The 21,848-nt window shown below is 39.2% G+C and overlaps 1 protein-coding gene across 1 annotated transcript in view; it reads right to left on the bottom strand.

Moving 5' to 3' along the window:
* PDE8B (phosphodiesterase 8B) overlaps positions 1 to 21,848 on the bottom strand; it is a 65,528-nt gene that overhangs the window by 29,557 nt on the left and 14,123 nt on the right. The window contains exons 2-5 of the mRNA XM_063295552.1: positions 15,751 to 15,810; positions 8,726 to 8,916; positions 6,412 to 6,471; positions 5,053 to 5,110 (exon numbers count right to left, since the gene is read on the bottom strand). Of these exons, the coding sequence (XP_063151622.1) occupies positions 5,053 to 5,110; positions 6,412 to 6,471; positions 8,726 to 8,916; positions 15,751 to 15,810 (369 nt within the window). The remainder of the gene's footprint in view (positions 1 to 5,052; positions 5,111 to 6,411; positions 6,472 to 8,725; positions 8,917 to 15,750; positions 15,811 to 21,848) is intronic.

Raw genomic sequence — 21,848 nt, 5'->3', positions numbered from 1 at the left:
CTGCTGAAAAATATGGCAGTTAGGCTACTAACTATGTCCAATACTGGGCCATGCCCATGATGAAAAGTCTGCACTGGCTGCAAGTTGTTTTCCAAGCACAATTTCAGGATTTGTGTTAACCTTGAATGTCCAGTACAGCTTGCGGTGTGATTATCTGAAGGACTATATCTCTTAGCCTGGATGCTAAAATCTTCAGGAGATGCATTTTAGAATAAAGTAATGCTTTCAGTAGCTTAAATGCAAGGTACACTTGAAAGGTCATACTTCAACTGTTGGGAATGGGCAAGGTTTTATTCGTTCAAAGAAAGGAGACATTGCAACAGAAAGTGACAGTGGAAACAACTTTCCACAAGAAAAATAATCAAAAAGGAAGGGAAACCCAATAGATTAAAGTTACAACCTGAAGTAAGAGACATGGAAGGCTTTGGAACTCAGAAACAGTTTTCAGGCCTGTGCAGATGAAACAGGCTATGAGCATCTAGAGGAAGAAAAAGAGAGAATGCCAAATGGGAGATAGGATGGTGGAGTCCTAAAATGCAGAGAGAATGCAAGTGTGCTCTATGAGAAGAAAAAGAGAAGGGCTATGGTGGTTGGTGACTTATTACTCTTAGTAATCAAAAGAAGTGGCTCCAAGCTGACTCAACTCACAGCTCATGACGTGCATTGTCTGCCAGGAGCAAGGATCACGGAATTTACAAGGTTTATTTGTTTGTTTGTTTGTTAAATTTATATGGCTGCCCATCTCACTTGCACGTGACTCTGGGTGGCGGACAAAGTTAAAACACAACTAACAATCATAGCCTTCCACCATTAAAATCAATTAAAAAAAATTAAAAGCTACATTTAAAAAATAATTATAAGCATTTATCAAGTTCACTGCCAATTTCCCTTCCTACTAAAATATAAGGGGATAAATTCAGGTCAGGTGAGATACTCATCCATCCTTCCACTCTATGGAAGAGGACAGGAAAGAGAAATAAGAATACTGTACTACAAGTGAAAGACTGGCTATGCAAATGGTATCAATGGAACAGATTTTGTTTCTGGGACTATGGTTTGAGTTAGCTAGGTGATGTGCTGCTGGCATGAAATGAATTGTACTTCATAAGGACAAATAAAATACGTTTGCCAGAACAAGGTAATCTTGATTAGGGTTGAAACAAAACCCTGAAATATGGACCTCTAATAAACATTTGTATACTGTAGAACAGTGTTTCTCAACCTTAGCAACTCTAAGAGGTGTGGACGTCAACTCCCAGAATTCCCTAGCCAGCATGCTGGCTGGAGAATTCTGGGAGTTGACGTCCACACCTCCTAGAGTTGCTAAGGTTGAGAAACACTGCCGTAGAATGTGGGAGTATTTGTGAAACTGAGCTTTTAAAACCATTTGGTGGAAAAAAACGTTGACCTATAAAGTTCATTGACCTATACAGTGCATAGCCTTTATGAACTTGAGTTATTTTGTTTATTTCCCATACTCTGAACTAAAATTCAGAGTATGGGAAATAAACAAGATGAGCTTGAGTTCTCCAGACAGAAATGCAGATGCAATTTATTAGAAGTAATAGAGATCTAGAGGGATGATTCCCACTGTTGGAATACAAGCACCCAGGGAAAATGGATGAAGTTTTAATGATGGTGGACTTGAATTATATGATATATCTTGGGACATCAACTTTGCCAAACATGATCCTTCCAGGAAATTTCTGACTTATTTTGTGGACATATTTCTCCTTCAGAAAGAAGAGGAAGGTACAAGAGAATCAGCAACACTTACTTGATACCAACCAATAGGGAAAATCTAGTTAAGAAAATGGAAGTACTAGGAACATTGGGGAAAAGTGATCACATAATGCTGGGTTTCTTGATTGTAAAGAAAAAATATGTACCTTGGCAGGCTCTTGGTAACTGAAAGCGAGATTTCCACTGAGTCCTTTTTAACAAGGTTTATTGAAAATGTCAGGGATAGTGTTCAACAACTGGATTGCTTTCATTTTAGAACCAAATTTATCTTTCAGCTTGTTAGGGCGGAGACTTCTTCCATTTCTTTCTATTGCCCCTTCTCTGAACCAGGGGTGGGGGTGGGAAGCTGCTTTCCTGTTTCTCAGACAACTGAATAATGTCTTTCCCAACTATCTCTTGACTCCTGATCAGGCTGGAAATGTACTATTACGTACCTTCTCCATCTGCCCTTTTCAAATATCTTCTTAGGTAGAAACACTGAAAGTCTAAGTTTGCATCCTAACACAGCTCTGGCCCTGATAATTTGCATGTTTGAAGACTTTCTATTACTTGATCTAACCATGGAAGCCAGTACAGACACACCTTCACATTCAGGCACATTTTCTGTCCTTCTCCCACTACTTCTTCTAATGTTCTTGTCTGATCAAAGTTCTTGAAATCTGAAAGCCTGTAGCAATTGGTACAACATCAGCTGACCTAATAAAGGTCCTCTATGGATGTTTTCTTTAGGCTAACTCCGCAACTATTACTTTAGTTTTATATGTTTGCAGGTTGTCTTATCAAAGCAATATTAATTTCTTGTGCATATGCAAAAAAGGAGATCAGAAGTATGCATATTGATACACATTGTAGGATTAGATAACAAAAATACTGTTTTGAAAGGATAATTCTAATATTTACATATATATTTTCATCAGTAACTAAATGTGATACTTTTAATTTCCTTTTCTAGTTATTATATAGTTACGAACATTACTATAAAGAATTATGTTTGGAAGGAAAGAAGGCTATTTATCAGATAGAGAGGGAGGGAGGGGAATTGAAAGCTCAGTCTCCATTTTTTCCCCCTTGAGCAAACAACAGTTCAGGTTAACCACTGAAGCATAGAAAATGCCTTTGCTACCAATTCAATAATTATGTTACAGTCTATTCTTTGTTATGCTGATCTTGTTTCTGTAGCTTATGAATTATAATGAACAGGCGATTGATGGCAGGGGACTTTGTCTGAACAAGTTGGTTATCGTTTCTGTTCTGATGGCCAAGGTGCAAATATGTAAGAAAGATAAGAAAGAAATCTGAGTTGCTATGGACAGGTTATATGACTCATGACAGTGGAGGGTAAGATATAAGTTAGAGAGGGTTCTCAGCAGTGGTAGGCAGCCTTTTGGGTTCAGTGGACACACTTGGAAGGTTGAGAGCATATACACATTTTTCAGAAAATGTTTAGGTGGGATGGCCAGCCACAAAATAGCATTTTATTACATGCAATTGTTTCTTCACACTTCATCCTAGTTGTCTGAGCACATTTACCACTGCCTATGGGATCACTATGATCCAAAAGTATTGATGCTAGAGATTGGGGGTTTTCTTTTACAGCAGACCAACTTCCTTTTTGAGGAAAATAACAAGATAATATTTTTAAAGTCAGTTGGGGGTCTGGTAGGCACTGTGTTTTCTAGCCTTGCTTCATATGAGCTTAGATCTATCCCATAGCATTGTGGTTACAGAGTTTTAGTATTTATAATGCTCTCATTCAGAGTCAAAGCCCCTCAATATATACACACGCTACCATAACAATTCCTTTTCTTCTTCTCCTTCTTCCTTGGGTTGCCCTATAGACCTTCATATCATCTCCTGTTGCTCTCTTCAGTTGTCTTCCTCCCAGCTGCAGTCTCTTCACTTCTTCTCATCCTACTGGTCTTAGCCTATCTTCTATTTCCCTTACACTATATCAGCTCTTTCCCAGATAGCTGGGAATACTGTAGTGTGATGCATTGGTTTCCATCTGCCCATAAATGTCTCTGATGAACAAAGATGGCTGGTAGCTGGAGAAAATGCTTCCTGCTGAAGTATTCCCAGAAAAAACAACTTAGAGACAGAAATAGAGGTGTCTGTAATGAGACATAGGTCTCATCAGGGTAGTTTGTGCGCACAGGTCTGTGAGGGGAGAGGTCAACAGATGTATCAGTGACTATAGTTTTAGCTTACATCATAAGGGGCCCAATAAATACAGTATTTTTCCAGGACCATATGGTATGTTACAATAACAGGAAGACACATATAGCAAGGGGGTGTGCTAAAAAGAAAAATCAACAAATATCTCAGAGTCACAATTTAATATTTATTTATTTATTTATTATTCAAATTTAATTACCACCCATCTCCCCCAAAAGAGGGACTCTGGGTGGTTATATATCGTAAAATTTAAGAAACAAAAGAAATGGGACTAAAAATTAGAAGGGAGCCTGATTTTTTTAAAAACTAACATCAATTAAATAAAGACTAACTAAAACATGTTCTTTTAAAAAACAGCAGAATGTAGGCTTAATGGAACAAACTTCACCTACCAAGATGTTCCAAAAACATAGAACTAAGTAAAAGTGTACATCTTCAAGAAAGAAATCTGGCAAGAAATCTGAGGTTTAAATCATTTATAGCACATATTTTTAAAAATATTTTCTTTCTCTTTAAAAAAAACACTTTCTGAAACCTGCTTCTCTTTTACAGTCCAGCAAGCTGTTGGGAAAGGCATAAGCTTCCTCCACACCCTTATCCACCCAGCCCCATATTCTGTTTATATAGTGATTCTGAAGGCAAAAGGCCAACCGATTCCTTGGTTCTTTTCCAATCAGCGTTGGCTAAGCTGCACCAGCAAATACAGAGCTTCAGGCAGTTATAGATGTTTTATGTGATACCATTAGAGAATCCCATTTTCAAACCGAAAACCGTTTTCTTGGCATCTGTCACAGGAAATCATGTCCAGGCTTGCAGAAATGTGTTTGTCAATATTAAACCTCCTTAGACCTAACCAGCAATAGTAGGTCTATACCTTGGCTGTTTATTTATGAACTGAAAAGTGGAGGAGCTGAAGGAGTCACAACTGTCACGTGATATAAATACGTGGATGACAACATGAACAATTAAACAGAAAAAATAAGACATGAAGATTGATAGATCAATTGTTTATAGCAGCTATAAACCCCTTGCTGGCTGGGGAATTCTGGAAGTTGAAGCCCACACAACTTAAAGTTGCCAACACTGAGAAACACTGGCTTGTAGCCTAAGAAAGTTAGAATAACTTTAACATACCCTATTAAATCCTGCATGGAGAAGTGGGAGAACAGAAGCTTCTTCTTGACCAGCAGATCTACAGAAATGCAAAATACATTATCAGTCAATAGATTTAATTATGGAGAAAATCTATGCGGTTGTCAAGAGTTGACACCAACTTGATGGCACAGAATCAATTGTTCAAGAGGTTTAAAAAATCTCTTTTTGTGGCTGTCCTTTTTTGGGATAGGGCCTCTACCAACTACAGAAGGAATGGCAGAAATGTAGTAACGTCTTCAGAGAGAGCAAGGCTGAAATGTTTGGCTTCTCTTTTCTCGATTTTTTTTTTAGTCAAAATAGGTATGTCAGGCCTTTGGGTTTTTTTAAAAAAAGTAAGTCACATGAAAAACCATACATCTGCTGCTAAATTTTGCAAGGGTCATTCTGAGAAGCTCTGTAGGCCACAGGGGAAAAAAATTGGGGCAGGGGATGCACACGGCCTTGGGTAGCTTTCATTTCCTTACTGCAAAAGAAATGTTCATGTTGCATTCACAAATAATACATCATGAAGAATATATTTACTGTTGTTCTTTCAGCTTTTTGGCTATTGTGAGTTTTCTAGAGCTTAGTCTTTTGTATGCATTGCTGAGATGGGCAGAGAAAAATTCAACAAAAATTTAGTTTGCATGGTGTTAGATGGTAAAATGTTTGAACCCGTCTCTTGGAGCTGCTGTCAGAAACGTTGCTGTAGAGTGAACTTGGGCTTCATTTGGCTTGATCTCAGTTCATGTGCAAGTCTCCTTTCAGGAACAATAATGCCATGTCCTACCTGCTCCTGGGTGAAATTTCAACTGTGTAATGACTTACATGTCAAAGGAATTTTCTGATGGTGCAGACCATTTTCTAGGCCAAGAAAAATTTGACTTTAAGTGACATGTTGGGAGCTGCAGTCCAAACAGTAGTACATTTGGCCAGAACAAAAGCTAGTTTTTATTCTGTTTACATTTAATTAAAATCAAAGTTGTAGTTACAGTTGAGAGGTACATATTTCTCCTTCTGTCACATTAACAGTTGCAATATTTGGAGGTCTTCAATGGACACCACAGGCTTTAAAGAGCCACATGCAGCTGTGGGGCCTCAGCTTATCCTCTCACATAGACTAAGATGTTCATGAGAAACTGCTATTTATTCCTTTTAATATAACATTTTATTATAATGCTCTACTAAAATTGTCTGTTGTGAAAATTGGAGCTTGAATCAATCACAAAATGCTACATCTTTATGGTACCTTATTCCACAGTAGCCATGATGCTGGATGCTAAGGTACTTTATTCACTGAATAACCATACCCATTGAAAAAAGTACTATTAAATAAATACACTTGTCTAAAATACTTACATTTGTGAGATAACAGCTAGTATCACAGTATGTTCAGCAGGTTTTGTAGCACGAATAGACCTGGAATTAAGAAAGTCCAGGCCATATTTGATTATACAATTTTATTAACAAAAATTTATCAGCCAAACATAAGTTGCATAATTTTTTTGTCTCTCTCTTTCTCAATCTCTCCCTCTGCACATTAATTGCAAACAAATCAGATGGTTATTTTACCTGTCTCATTGTTCTTATTCTATATTTTCTGAAAGGCCAAACCTAGGCTGCTAAAATCCAAGATGATCAATAAATTTGCTACTAAAATCCAGATGAAACAATGAATTCTTGGCGAGCAAGATTGGACCAAGTAGAACCAATATACTGAAGGTATGTCTGCAGTTATGGCAGTCTAATAAGAACAGAGTCCCTTTTGAACTTACACTTTGAACTCTAAATACATTTTATTGGCTCAAACTCTCCCCTGTTAGAACTTTAGAAGGAAATTATCTCAGATGTAATTTAACTTTAATTTAACTTCAACTGAAACATTATATGGACCCTCTGGATGGTGGTCAGCAGTCAGAGAAGGAATATCGGTTGCCTAATGTTGCAGTTTCTGACTTCAACAAAGCTGGAGAGAACAAGATCCTACCAGAGCCCATCCAGATTGATTATTCATTTATCCCACTCAACTTATAATAGCAAAACAGTGTATTTGTGATGGGATCCTGAATATGGGACCAAGTGTCCTTTCCCAAGCAAAGCAATATAAGCCTCATTTTCATCAGTCTTCTGCTGTATCCTGAAAAGTCTGAGGGTCAAGGTTTTTTACACATGTACTTAATGCAAGACGCAAATTAGTTTTAAAGCAAAACATCTATTGTCTCTTTTGCAGTAAGAACTGCAGTGGAAAATTACACATTTGTCTTTTCTTCAGAACCTGGCTTATAAATTAGAATCTGGAAAAGTTCACATTTGTGCTTATACATGCCAGTCCAACTGACTATTGCCAGTTTTTTTCCCAAAACTCAGACATCCCAGAGCATTTTTTCTAGCCAGGCTTGGCATATTTCAGCTGTTAGATATTGTAAGATCCCTTATTCTGAACTTTTTTTTTGCCAGTGTGGTTCTCATGCAACAGAGGATGTAGACCATGTCTTACTATTTTGCAAATGTTATAGAGATTTATGAGCTATCTTAAACATGCCCCTTCTAAAAGACTTGCCTGGCATAGAAAATGAAATATAGATCTCATTCCTCCTGTCCCACTGTCAGATCAATATTACATGTTCCATAGCCAAATTTTGTTTAGCAGTCATGAAAATACACCCTCGGGTTCCACATGGCATAGCAGAGTAACTACCAAATATTAAAAACTGTTCAGATTGCTAACAATGCTACTGCTATAAATAACAAGATTTGAGGTCTAGGGACCAGAGACAAAAACTTGCATATCCCAAATGAGCCCCTTCATATTATATCAACAGGTTAGTGTAATTTTTCTCTCCCCCTTAAGTGATTCAATTATTTCTGGTTTTGATTTTACTCTCATTTTTAATTTTCTATGTTATTTTTGTTGTATTTGCATAAGCTTCATCTGACTGGTTGGTGATTATCAATAAAATGTACTTCTGCTGCTTATACATGGATTGAAATTTATAAATGCCTTAATGGACAGACTTAGGAGAATCAGGCCATTGATTGCACTGCTATGTAACTATCTGCAATATAGATGTATCTGACCCAAGCCTCACTAAAGATGGCCAGACCGACTCAGTTTAGTCATCATAATCCTTACATTCCCAGCAATACTCCTGGTCTTATTTTTGGTTCATGGAGAGCCACCTCCCAGCCATGTCTTTTATTCCATTTTACTCCTGTCATTAGAACACAGAACAAATGCTTCCCAGGCAGAGATGCCAATGCCACGGTTCCACAGGGTTCTTCCACATGAAAACATCTTCCTAGGGCCTCCACAGGAGTGGGGGAGGGGGGAGGTTGCCATGACTCCATGATCAAAGCCCTGTCCCTTTGTCATATGTGTTGCACATGTGACACATATAAAAAAGGGGCAGCACTTCAATTGTGTAGTTGCAGCTATCATCTTGATTTGCCTCATGCAGAGAATTGATGAATCCTTCTCCTTGAAATCTAACTTTCCATATTCCAGAGATTTCACATACTGATTCCACATGGAAGAACATTTCATCATATGACAGCCCTGCTCAATAGGCCAGAAATTGTTTTGCCACTGTAGTTAGGAAGTGAACATAGGCATTGCATAATAGTATTTTTCTATTCTGCCAGGGTCATATGAAATACAAGAACAAGTAATTACCTACAGATGGCTTCTGCATCAAAGTGTCTGGAGTTTCGATAATCTATGACAATTATTTCATGATGTTTATCAAGAAAGCATTCAAGTGCTGACTCCGGTGTCCGAGCAATGTTACACCTATACCCAGCTCTATCACAAGCCCACCAGAATCCATCACTCTGTTTGTCTTCTTTTGCAAAGATTAACAATACCTATAAATACAGAAGATAGTTTAAGATTACTGGACGTTTAAAACAATAACTCTGGTCTATGACCATAAAATAAAATAAAAATAAATTTAAACTAATTTTTTTCACTGTACAGTTGACCCAATAATGTTTAGTATTAAAAAAATATTTTTAAATAACCTCAGCTTCAGCAAAGGATCGTTACCTTATCGTGGTGCTGGAGCGTGAGCACCTCAATGATGCCATGAGCTAAACCGTGAAGGGCCACCCAAGACGGGAAGGTCATGACAGAGAGGTCAGACTAAATGCGATCCCTGGGGAAGGTAATGGCAACCCACCCCAGTATTCTTGCCGTGAAAACTAAATGGATCAGTACAACCAGAGATATGTCGGTATACCATCGGAAGATGAGACCCCCAGGTCGGAAGATGGTCAAAATGCTACTGGGGAGGAACAGAGGATGAGCTCAACTAGCCCCAGACGTGATGACGCAGCTAGCTCAAAGCCGAAAGGACGGCTAGCGGCCGACGGTGCTGGTGGTGAACGGCGAATCTGATGTTCTAAGGATCAACACACCATTGGAACCTGGAATGTAAGATCTATGAGCCAGGGCAAATTGGATGTGGTTATTGGTGAGATGTCAAGATTAAAGATAGACATTTTGGGCGTCAGTGAACTGAAATGGACTGGAATGGGCCACTTCACATCAAATGACCACCAGATCTACTACTGCGGACAAGAGGACCACAGAAGAAATGGAGTAGCCTCCATAATTAATAGTAAAGTGGCTAAAGCAGTGCTTGGATACAATCCAAAAAACGACAGAATGATCTCAATTCGAATTCAGGGCAAGCCATCTAACATCACAGTGATCCAAATATACGTCCCAACCACAAATGCTGAAGAAGCTGATGTAGATCAGTTCTATGAGGATCTGCAGCACCTACTGGACAACACGCCTAAAAGAGATGTTATTTTCATCACAGGAGACTGGAATGCTAAGGTGGGCAGTCAGATGACACCTCGAATTACAGGTAAGCATGGCTTGGGAGAACAAAATGAAGCAGGACATAGGCTGATCGAATTTTGCCAAGACAACTCACTCTGCATAACGAACACTCTCTTCCAACAACCTAAGAGACGGCTTTATACATGGACTTCACCAGATGGACAACACCGAAATCAGATTGACTACATCCTTTGCAGCCAAAGGTGGCGGACATCTATACAGTCAGTAAAAACAAGACCTGGAGCTGACTGTAGTTCAGATCACGAACTTCTTATTGCACAATTTAGGATCAGACTAAAGAGATTAGGGAAGACCCACAGATCAGCTAGATATGAGCTCATTAATATTCCTAAGGAATATGCAGTGGAGGTGAAGAACAGATTTAAGGGACTAGATTTAGTAGATAGGGTCCCGGAAGAACTATGGACAGAAGTTCGCAACATTGTTCAGGAGGCGGCAACAAAATACATCCCAAAGATGGCTGTCTGCTGAGACACTAGAAGTAGCCCAAGAAAGAAGGAAAACAAAAGGCAACAGTGATAAGGGGAGATATGCCCAATTAAATGCAAAATTCCAGAGGTTAGCCAGAAGAGATAAGGAATTATTTTTAAACAAGCAATGCACGGAAGTGGAAGAAGACAATAGAATAGGAAGGACAAGAGACCTCTTCCAGAAAATTAGAAACATTGGAGGTAAATTCCAGGCAAAAATGGGTATGATCAAAAACAAAGATGGCAAGGACCTAACAGAAGAAGAAGAGATCAAGAAAAGGTGGCAAGAATATACAGAAGACCTGTATAAGAAGGATAACAATATTGGGGATAGCTTTGACGGTGTGGTCAGTGAGCTAGAGCCAGACATCCTGAAGAGTGAGGTTGAGTGGGCCTTAAGAAGCATTGCTAATAACAAGGCAGCAGGAGAGGACGGCATCCCAGCTGAACTGTTCAAAATCTTGCAAGATGATGCTGTCAAGGTAATGCATGCTATATGCCAGCAAATTTGGAAAACACAAGAATGGCCATCCGATTGGAAAAAATCAACTTATGTCCCCATACCAAAAAAGGGAAACACTAAAGAATGTTCAAACTATCGAACAGTGGCACTCATTTCACATGCCAGTAAGGTAATGCTCAAGATCCTGCAAGGTAGACTTCAGCAATTCATGGAGCGAGAATTCCCAGATTACAAGCTGGGTTTAGAAAAGGCAGAGGAACTAGGGACCAAATTGCCAATATCCGCTGGATAATGGAAAAAGCCAGGGAGTTTCAGAAAAACATCTATTTCTGTTTTATTGACTATTCTAAAGCCTTTGACTGTGTGGACCATAACAAATTGTGGCAAGTTCTTAGTGGTATGGGGATACCAAGTCATCTTGTCTGCCTCCTGAAGAATCTGTATAACGACCAAGTAGCAACGGTAAGAACAGACCACGGAACAACGGACTGGTTTAAGATTGGGAAAGGAGTATGGCAGGGCTGTATACTCTCACCCTACCTATTCAACCTGTATGCAGAACACATCATGCGACAAGCTGGGCTTGAGGAATCCAAGGCTGGAGTTAAAATCTCTGGAAGAAACATTAACAATCTCAGATATGCAGATGATACCACTTTGATGGCTGAAAGCGAAGAGGAACTGAGGAGCCTTATGATGAAGGTGAAAGAAGAAAGTGCAAAAGCTGGCTTGCAGCTAAACCTCAGAAAAACTGAGATTATGGCAACCAGCTTGATTGATAACTGGCAAATAGAGGGAGAAAATGTAGAAGCAGTGAAAGACTTTGTATTTCTGGGTGCGAAGATTACTGCAGATGCTGACTTCAGTCAGGAAATCAGAAGACGCTTAATCCTCGGGAGAAGAGCAATGACAAATCTCGATAAAATAGTTAAGAGCAGAGACATCACACTGACAAAAAGGTCCGCATAGTTAAAGCAATGGTGTTCCCTGTAGTAACATATGGCTGCGAGAGCTGGACCATAAGGAAGGCTGAGAGAAGGAAGATCGATGCTTTTGAACTGTAGCATTGGAGGAAAATTCTGAGAGTGCCTTGGACTGCCAGAAGATCAAACCAGTCCATCCTCCAGGAAATAAAGCCAGACTGCTCACTTGAGGGAATGATATTAAAGGCAAAACTGAAATACTTTGGCCACATAATGAGAAGTCAGGACAGCCTGGAGAAGATGTTGATGCTAGGGAGAGTGGAAGGCAAAAGGAAGAGGGGCCGACCAAGGGCAAGATGGATGGATGATATTCTAGAGGTGATGGATTCGTCCCTGGGGGAGCTGGGGGTGTTGACGACTGACAGGAAGCTCTGGCGTGGGCTGGTCCATGAAGTCACGAAGAGTTGGAAGCGACTGAATGAATAAACAACAAAAATAACCTCAGAACCCCCCCAAACACATTCATTTTCCAAAAGCAAGAAGCAAAAACAATGTTTTAAATGTGTGCACATATTTGAATGTTATTTTTACTTTTAAGAACATAAACTTTACAATGTCAAAGGTTTGTGTGTGTGTGTGCTTGTGAATGCGTTTATAAAGTTTATATTCTTAACATTCCCAGAGTTGGGAGGTACAATAATTCTACTGGCAATACACTATGGGAAATAAATTACTATGTCCATTTCACGTCTATTAATGTCATTATTGGTCCAGAAGATAATGATGCCACCACCTCCCTGTTTCAGTTCAGTGAAGAAAACAATGCTATGTCTGGAATGCCATTTTATGTGTCTGTGGATCTTCTACTTCCAGGAGACATCTCCCAAGTATCTTAAAGGATTCTGTTTGGTTCAAACTAAAGAAGCTCCCTACATCTATCTCTTCCTTTGATCTCTCTCTTTCTCAAACCAGTGACTGAGCATTGCTTTCTGATGCACCAAGTTATCAGGTGATGCTATTAGTAATTCAAGCTTTTAATGAGAGATCTTTAAGAAAGGAGAGTTTTTGTCAAGTTTACAATATTTATTAGCAGTTTTCAAATTTCATAACAACACAGGTCTCAAAATAATGAGCTCTGCAATGTACATACATTAATCATAGCAATTCTTTTATATGTTGCAGTCACAGATGAATAAAAAAGAAAGCTTGCATTATAGTAAATGTAATCAAATGAAAGACAGACTCAACTTTTATAAGATCTGCCAAGAATTGATGAGACTACCCAGCCACCTCTCCTGTAAGTTTTGAACCCTATTTATTTCACACAAATAAATTGTCATGTAGATTTCCTTAATCATCCTGGATAAGCAAAGCAAATAAACAATTGTTCTAAGCCAGGTAATGTCTGTGTCACTGTGCATAGCCATGATGTCACTAAGTGGAAGTGACATCATGGCTATGATGTCACTTCCACATTTAGTCCAAGAGCAAGGCGACCATGATTTTTTATTATCAGAAACTATCTGAAGGGTTATTTTCCCCAAAAATAAGTGGTATGATAAAACCACTGCAGCATCACATATGTCAGCATATGACTATATAGTTCAATTACTAAGTGCATTTGTCTGTAGAAAATTGATGCTCTTTATAGTTCTAAACCAAGACAATACAAGAGCAAAATCTCCCCAAATAGTTCTACTTAGCAGACTTTACTGTATCTCATACATACAGACAGATAGACATATATAAATATTAGTATATCTAATCAAAAATTATAAAGCTGCTAGCCTTATACTGGACAATGTCTTAGTTCTAAAACCTGAGGTGTACTTCCCAAAAGGCTCACAAGATACAGATAGTTCTCACTTAATGACCACAATTGAGACTGGAATTTCAGTTGCTAAGCAAAGCAGTCATTAAGCAAATCCAACCTGAGTTTTTGACCTTTTTTGTGGCAGTCATTAAGCAAATCACTGTGGCTGTTAAGTGAACCACACAGTTGTTAAGCAAATCACATGGTTCCCCATTGATTTTGCTTGCCAGAAGCTGGCTGGGAAGGTCAAAAATGGCAATCACATGACTACAGGATGCTGCAGTACTCATAAATGTGAACCAGTTGCCAAGCACCCAAAGCACAATCATGTGACTGTGGAGATGCTGCAATAGTTGTAAGTGTGAGCACCAGTTTTAAGTCAGTTTTTTCAGCACCATTGTAAGTCTGAACCATCACTAAATGAATGGTCATTAAGTGAGGACTACTTGTACTGTGAAAATGGGTAAGACCTATTCTATTATACTTTCCAATCAATTGTTGTTGTTGTTGTTGTTGTTATTGTGTTGGTTTGCCCATAAGGCAATGGTTCATGGGCTATTTTCCTCAATATTAACTGATGTTCTGTCAGGTCAGTGATAAAACATTTGTTTTGCATTTAGACAGTCCCAGGTTCAATTACTGCCATACCCAAGTAGGACTAGGAAATATTCCTGGAGCTGATATTAGGTAGCTATGGAGTCTAAGCTAGATGGACAACTGTTTGGCTGTGCGGGGAGGTCTTGGTCACACTTTCTTTTTTGTGCCCTCAAGTTGCAGAGATCTATCTCTTCCTTTGATCTCTCTCTTTCTCAAACCAGTAAAAAGACTGAGCATTGCTTTCTGATGCACCAAGTTATCAGGTGATGCTATTAGTAACTCAAGCTTTTAATGAGAGATCTTTAAGAAAGGAGAGTTTTTGTCAAGTTTGCAATGTGTCCCATCACCCTCAAATACTTGACAGAACATAAGGGTTTTTACCACCCTCTTAAAACATTGTCTAGCCTTGGGGGTGAGGGGGACTCTTCCACAGCTAAAGGAGGAACAATTGAGAGGGTTTGTCACCAGGCACTGCCCCTCTTAGGCAAGGATTTTGTGCCATCACCAGATAGGGCAGAGATAAATTTTGGATCCTTTTTTTTCCCTGTGTGTTTGTTTATGGGTCAAAATTGGTACATGAGACCTGGCAGAGGTTTAATGCACTCATTTTACCTATTAAAATTCCCATGAAATTGAGAGACTATATTCAATCTGAGGTGAAAATCAAGGTTTTTAAGAAGTGCTGTGGATGCCTTAAGCCTATGCAGGGGTTAAACAGTTTTGTCTATTAAACCATCCAACCACCCTAAACAAACAAACAAACATTCAAAATGATGGCTTACCTATTCAGGGGTTGCAAATAGAGTGCTATAGGCTACATGTGATCTAAACTACTCCTGTCTAGGTAATGCTGAGCTACACAGACCAATGATTTAACTTAGACATACTCCTGTATTTCATGTTTGCTTTTCAAGTGCGTATTTGATTTTTGGCAATTGAAAATTTCTACCCTAGAACACAACACAGTAGCTTTTCAAAGAAAGAAACTTACAGAGCAGTATGTGTCATTCAATTTCAATATTCACCACCTGCATTCTGAAAGATATTTGTACCATTTGGCTTTTAATCCTTTTTAATCTACAATACATTTTTTATACATGGAGATTCAATATATAAGTATTTTAAATACCTTTCCATACCATACGCAATTAATGGATTAATTATCAGAGAATTATCCTGTCTGATGCCTAAAAAGTATAGATATACTTACATATTTTATTTTGGACTCATGCCTTTGGCAAATGCAGAGTGCATTCTTGGATATAGTCTTAGAAAAATAATTAAGTTCAGAAATTTCATTTGACATTACACTATTGCTTGAATCTTTGTAAACATAAATATCAACTGCTACAATTCTATTAACTCAGCTATCAGGAAAAAAACACATTTAAAATTAGGGTCTTACCCCTCTTTCTTTTTTTTTAGGTACTCAAGATTTGTACTAACATGTGCACTTCCCTTGCACAAAAAGATTATAGAAATTTTGGGGAACTGTACCACTAATACTTACTGGTAAAGTAAGATAGATAGATTCTTTATTAGTCAAGTAAGACAAGTCCTACCTGAATAGGATCTTGTGTCAGTCTCATAGGTCCAATTTCTGTCTCAGTAGTTGAAACCTGCTAAATGAAAGCAACGTGTAAGACTTTTTTTTGTCCTAATGTGAGACTATATTAATGATTAAACTAATTTGGAAAAAAGTAATTTATTATATGACAACTTTCAGTACTAGGCCTGGGTTCACACACAGTTATATAAATCATTTGTGTGTTAAGCCAGAAGAATGACCCTTAGGTCTGTACTGTATATTTTTCCCCATTTGTACAGACTTCAAAATTCTGGCTTCTCCTGCTATGGAGCACAGCTATCAGCCTAGATAAATTTATCACTGGCTTATTTATTGAGAGTTCTGAAGCAGGGACTCTTCCTGTTGTTCTTAGAACAACTCAGTCAAAATCACATTTTGCTCTTATAACAAATCAGGTTAACTATTCTCCTGGCAGGAGGAGACTATGGAGATGATTGGGGATTGAGATTTCATAATCATATTCTCACTGTCAGAACAGTCTTGTTATTGTTCCATTCAAGCAATTTCAATGTCAGATACAACAACAGCACAAATGTAGCCTAACAGGCCCCTTATCCATATAGAAGACTGGCTTTCAGTGTTCAAAGAGCTTCATTTTCTCTGTAAGACGTGAAGCACCACTATATTCGCTCATTTTGACTCTAAATGCTCCTTGAAGTAAATCAAGGTTTAAAGACACGTTCCATAACCATAGGCTGAAATCATATTTGGAATAAGTCCAGCTGAATTGAGTGGAATGTATTAAAGAAAGAATGTGTGTGACAGACTGTGTATATCAACTCCAGACCAACACAGCTGGGACTTCTTTGGGCTTCAGGAGCTTCATTTAATTTTGTAGCCTTTCCATGGACTACCCTTGTGTTTATATTTTATCATTTTAGTTAGGGCTGTGCAAAGTGTTCAAAACAGGTGCTCCACAAAGTACTTTAGTACAAATAAAGCACCTCTGTTCAGATGGTTAAAGGAGCCACATCTTTGGAAAGTTCATACAGCTGCTTCAGAAGCTGCTTCCAGTTATTTGCACATTTGTATATGTGGACAGGCAACATTTTTGCTGTGACTGCCAAGGAAGTGAGGTTACTAGGCTCACATATGCTTGCAGACAGTCAGGGACAGTCATATGAGCCTTACAAAAGACGAGGTTGCTTGAATTATTTTGAAGAGAGGTTTTTGTTTGCTCTCACAAGCTTTGTAAAGCATCTCTCAAAAGTTTTGCACAGCCCTAATTTTAGTTAGTTAGCTTACTTATTTTACAAATTTCTATTCCATTCCTAGACTGGATAGTTCACAAAAATGACCAACAACAGAATAAATACCACCAGTAAAAGCCACGGTGAAATTAAACAGCATAGAATCTCTAGAAAACAATGCAAATAATCCACAGCCCAAATTCTAATGGTCCCATCACCCTCAAATACTTGACAGAACATAAGGGTTTTTACCATCCTCTTAAAACATTGTCTAGCCTTGGTGGTGGTGGGGACTCTTCCACAGCTAAAGGAGGAACAATTGAGAGTGTTTGCCATCAGGCACTGCCCCTCTTAGGCAAGGAGCCCAAAGCTTGCCTTCCCATATACATCATACCAGATAGGTAGATTCTACCTGAAGAAGACAGTCCCTAAAGCAGTATTTCTCAACCTTGGCAGCTTGAAGATGCGTGGACTTCAACTCCCAGAATTCCCCAGCCAGACTTGCTGGCTGGGGAATTCTGGGAGTTGAAGTCCACGCATCTTCAAGCTGCCAAGGTTAAGAAACACTGCCCTAAAGTATCCAGGAGTCAACCCATGCTTAACCGTCAAGGAGTCAACCCATGCTTAACCGTCAAGGAGTCAAACCATGCTTAACCGTCAAGGAGTCAAACCATGCTTAACCGTTATAGGTTAAGCAGCACTTTTAATTGCAATCAGAAACCTACTAGTAACTGGTGCAACACCTACCAAAGTGGTCTGATATGACTGTAGCAGCTGTAACTGACCAGAAACTGAGTGGGTGCATTACTGGACCAACCTTAGTTTCCAGGTGGTCTTCAAAAGTAGCCCCAAGTAAAGCACACTGCATTAGTCACTGCACTGTGATAAGGGCATGAGTCACTGCTGCAAGGACAGTGATTCCCCTGATCTACTCCTTCAACATGGATCTAGTTTACCTGAGCAAATTCTGGTTGCCAAGAGAAAATGAAATTTTAGTGAAGAGAATTTGAAAAAATGCTTGTGAAAATTATAATTGGTCTTACTATGCAGACACCATTCCACTTTTTATCAAGGTAAGTGTTCCATTGCTTGGATTACTTCCAAAGGCATCTCCCCAGAAAAACATACCAAAAATTAATGCTTAACATGAGATCCCATATTTTCCTGATCTATGATCTGCCTCATTTCTGCTTCCTGAGTGGAATCCAACATCAACTAAATTACTTGTTTATTCTAACATTAACAAGCTACTCAATTAGCCCAACTCAAGCTCTCACACTGAGTTACACCATAAGCCCAGTGCAGAACTTACATACATTTCATTAACACTGTCAGTAATACGTAGCTAAGCATTTACATTAACTGCAGCTCACGAAAGCTGTGACTGCACCACACAGAAGAGTGATATAAAGTTGTCATGGTGCCAAATTCATGCTAATTTTTGCCCAGCCAGTTAAATTAGTATTATTAGAAGATTCCTGTGCCAGCTTTGCCTTTAAAGACAGATTTTACTGATTTAAGATTAAAAAACAAAACAAAACAGGTAAGGCTTCAGAACCAGTACTCCAAACAGCTATTTTCAATATGTTGCATGCCTTTAAAGCTAGATATTTTAAATGCAACCTTATAGTTTTTATTATTTCTGGCTGGGGTGATGTCTTGGTGATATCCAAGTATATCAACATATCAATGTGGAAAAGGCTGTAGCTAAACAGACATTATTTCATAGTAATTTGTACTGAATAAGGTAATACAGGAGGAATTCTCTTTCTTGAGATACTTTCTCTCTACAGCAGAATATGATTTCTATAAACAAGAAATAAAATCTGCATCTATAAGCTTACCAATTAAATACTTCCTCTTTTTTAAAAAGCCCACATTTTAACACCTAGTTCCAACTACTATCTCAGGGTGTGTTTTGTTTTGTTTTGTTCTGTGCCTTTGAGTCAGTTTTTGACTCCTGGCAACCGCCTGAACTAGTCCCTGCAGTTTTCTTGGCAAGGTTTTTGGAAGTGGTTTGCCATTGCCTCCTTCCTAGGGCTGAGAGAGACTGATGGACCCAAGGTCACCCAGCTGGCTTTGTGCCTAAGGCAGGACTACAACTCACAGTCTCCCAGTTTCTAACCTGATGCCTTAACCACTACACCAAACTGGCTTTCTACTATCTCATTTAGGGCTACCAGATCTGGGTGGTAAAAACCTGGACAAAGCCTAGATGGCAAAGAAACAGAAGTCCCTAATTCTTTCCTGCCATGTAGTGGTTTCCTAGATTTCCACCACCCAGATCTGATAGCCCTAATCTAGTTAACCTTTAAAGAAGTGTTGATTTGTTTCTCAGATTTGTACCCTGATCTTGTTTCTTTCACGCACCTCAGAATGACAAAACAAGCATCAGAATGTTGTGATGCAAGTACCATCCCTTGCATACGCTTGTGCAATGTCACCATGCAGATGCAAGAAGGACAGAACTTGCATCGTAATGTCATGGTACTTGTTTTGTCATCTGCCTCCTCCTGCCCACCCCTGCAAACAACCATGGTGGGGTACATGTTATGTAAGCACAAAGTCCAAGTCCCTGACATTTTTCAGAAGGAGGAAAAACTCTTGTCTAGCATCCTAGAAAGGTGCTGCCCATCACTGTTGATTGTAGTGGAATAGAAGGTCAATTATCTGATCTCAGGCTAAGGCAAATCTAATGTTTCTATTTAACTATCCAATGACCTGCTTCTAAGACGTAATTGAACGGTATCATGATGTCCCTTATTCTCCAAGCTTAAGCACCAATCCATGCTACTGATTCATCCATTCCTGCTAAAGAATTTAGAACAAAGAAATGTGAAAGCATTTAGAAGCTGACGACACACAGTGAACAGCAAAGTATTTCTTCATTTTCATAACTGGTTAAGAGTTTTTATACAGAGACTTTAAAACATTACAGGATAGCTTATGGAATATAACTGCCTTATGACTGGCAGAATCATTTTCACAGCAATAACCGCATAGTTCTTACTGATTTGTTGGAAGCTACATGTATTTTTCTTCAAGACTACAATCTGCTGGACGCTGGAAGCACTCCACTTCGGTAATATGTTGATGAAGATTCTCAGTCATCCAGGTGGAATTGTCTGTAGGTTGAGTCATGGCAACTGGATTTCTTTCTTTTTGGTAGAAACGTTTCGCTGCTTGTCCAAGCAGCTTCTTCAGTCTGGGCAAAGGTTGGTGAGGGGACCCCATATATGTCTTCCAGGGTGGCTGCATTGTCCCTACACCAGAATGGCTGTTAATTATGCCATGGAGGTGTGGATTGCCTTTGGGACGTCTTACTCCTAGATCCTTTGTTCATCCCCAAGTGGATCATTAAGAGTGGCCTTCCTGGTGGTCTTAATCTTCCTGGGGACTGATGAAAGAGCAGCATGAAAAATGGGGGACAAGTTGTATCCACCTCTATTGAGGGAAGGATTTTCCACTTTGGCATGAATGGATTCCTTAGCCCCTCTCTCAAACCACCGATCTTCTCTATCCGAAATGTGAATATCGTTGTCCTCAAATGAGTGTCCTTTTTCTTTTAGATGAAGGTAGACTGCTAATTCTGGTCCTGTGGTGTTGCTCCTCCTGTGTTGGGCCATCCTCTTGTGTAAAGGCTGTTTGGTTTCCTCCACTTTGGTACAGTACCAGGGAAACTAGACATCTTGCTCTAATGTGACTGCTGTATTGAACACTGCTGCATGATTTGTCAGGAGTATATAGCCTATATTATTCGTGACAGTACTAGTAATGAGATTCACCAATATTTCTCCTTCATTGCCGGGCCATTGTGCAAACTTCTAAGAGCCAAACTAGATGTGACAGTGGATGCCATATAATGAAGGGAAGGGATGACATACCAGTTTTAATCATCAAAGGGTACGTTGGTAAAGAGCAGCTTTACTTCATCACTGACCATGCAAGGCCATTCTTCTCCAAAGCTGACAGAGGTGGCGGTGCTAAAGACACTTCTCCGACATTTGCTGCCTGAGGAAGCTCTTTTATTCTCCCTAATGGCTGTCAGGGCTACCCTGACAGGAACAAAAGGACTTTGGATGACGTCAGCAGGAGTTAAAGGCTCAGTTAACCTCTGGGATTCTGAGGTATCATTTCAGCAGACAGCTTCTGGGACCACGTACTGCATGCCTGCAGAATGATTATCCTTGAGCTGAATATTCTATTTTTGGCACTATCCTCTAAAGCAGTGTTTCTCAACCTTGGCAGCTTGAAGATGTGTGGACTTCAGCTCCCAGTATTCCCCAGCCAGCAAGGTTGGCTGGGGAATTCTGGGAGTTGAAGTCCACACATCTTCAAGTTCCCAAGATTGAGAAACACTGCTCTAATATCATGCACTCCCAGGGGGATTTCTCTTCAGAGAGAGAAGAAAAGCAGACAATTCAGCCCAAGATACATCTGCAGGCTTACAATTTCCAGTGAAATAAGTACTTTAATTATTCAAAAAGAGGTGCTTCATACCCATTCCTGCACATTGCATTCATGTTTTTCCAAGGCTCTGCACAGCCTTAGTATGTGCTATTGATCTAGACAGGCAATTAGCCTGCATTAGCATAAAATAGCTTCCAATATTCCTAGCCACACATTCTAATCTTCAGGTTACTAAAATGGAACCAGTTCATGGGAGTATTTTCACCACAATGTGGCTGATTACATAAAGAGCTTTTGGCTCATTGCTTGATTACTAATCTACCCTAATTTTGGGGGGGAGGGTAGTCCAACAGAGAAGAAGCCACCCATAATGTCCCAGCATTTAATGAACATTTCATTTTCTTTTTCTTTCTATTATTCATAGCACTATATGTTATCCCCATTTCTTTGCACTGAAGCCTCTGTCCACATT

This window comes from Candoia aspera, chromosome 2 (genome assembly GCF_035149785.1).
Source record: "Candoia aspera isolate rCanAsp1 chromosome 2, rCanAsp1.hap2, whole genome shotgun sequence".
NCBI lineage: Eukaryota > Metazoa > Chordata > Lepidosauria > Squamata > Boidae > Candoia > Candoia aspera.
This window is presented reverse-complemented; position numbering and strand designations above follow the sequence as displayed.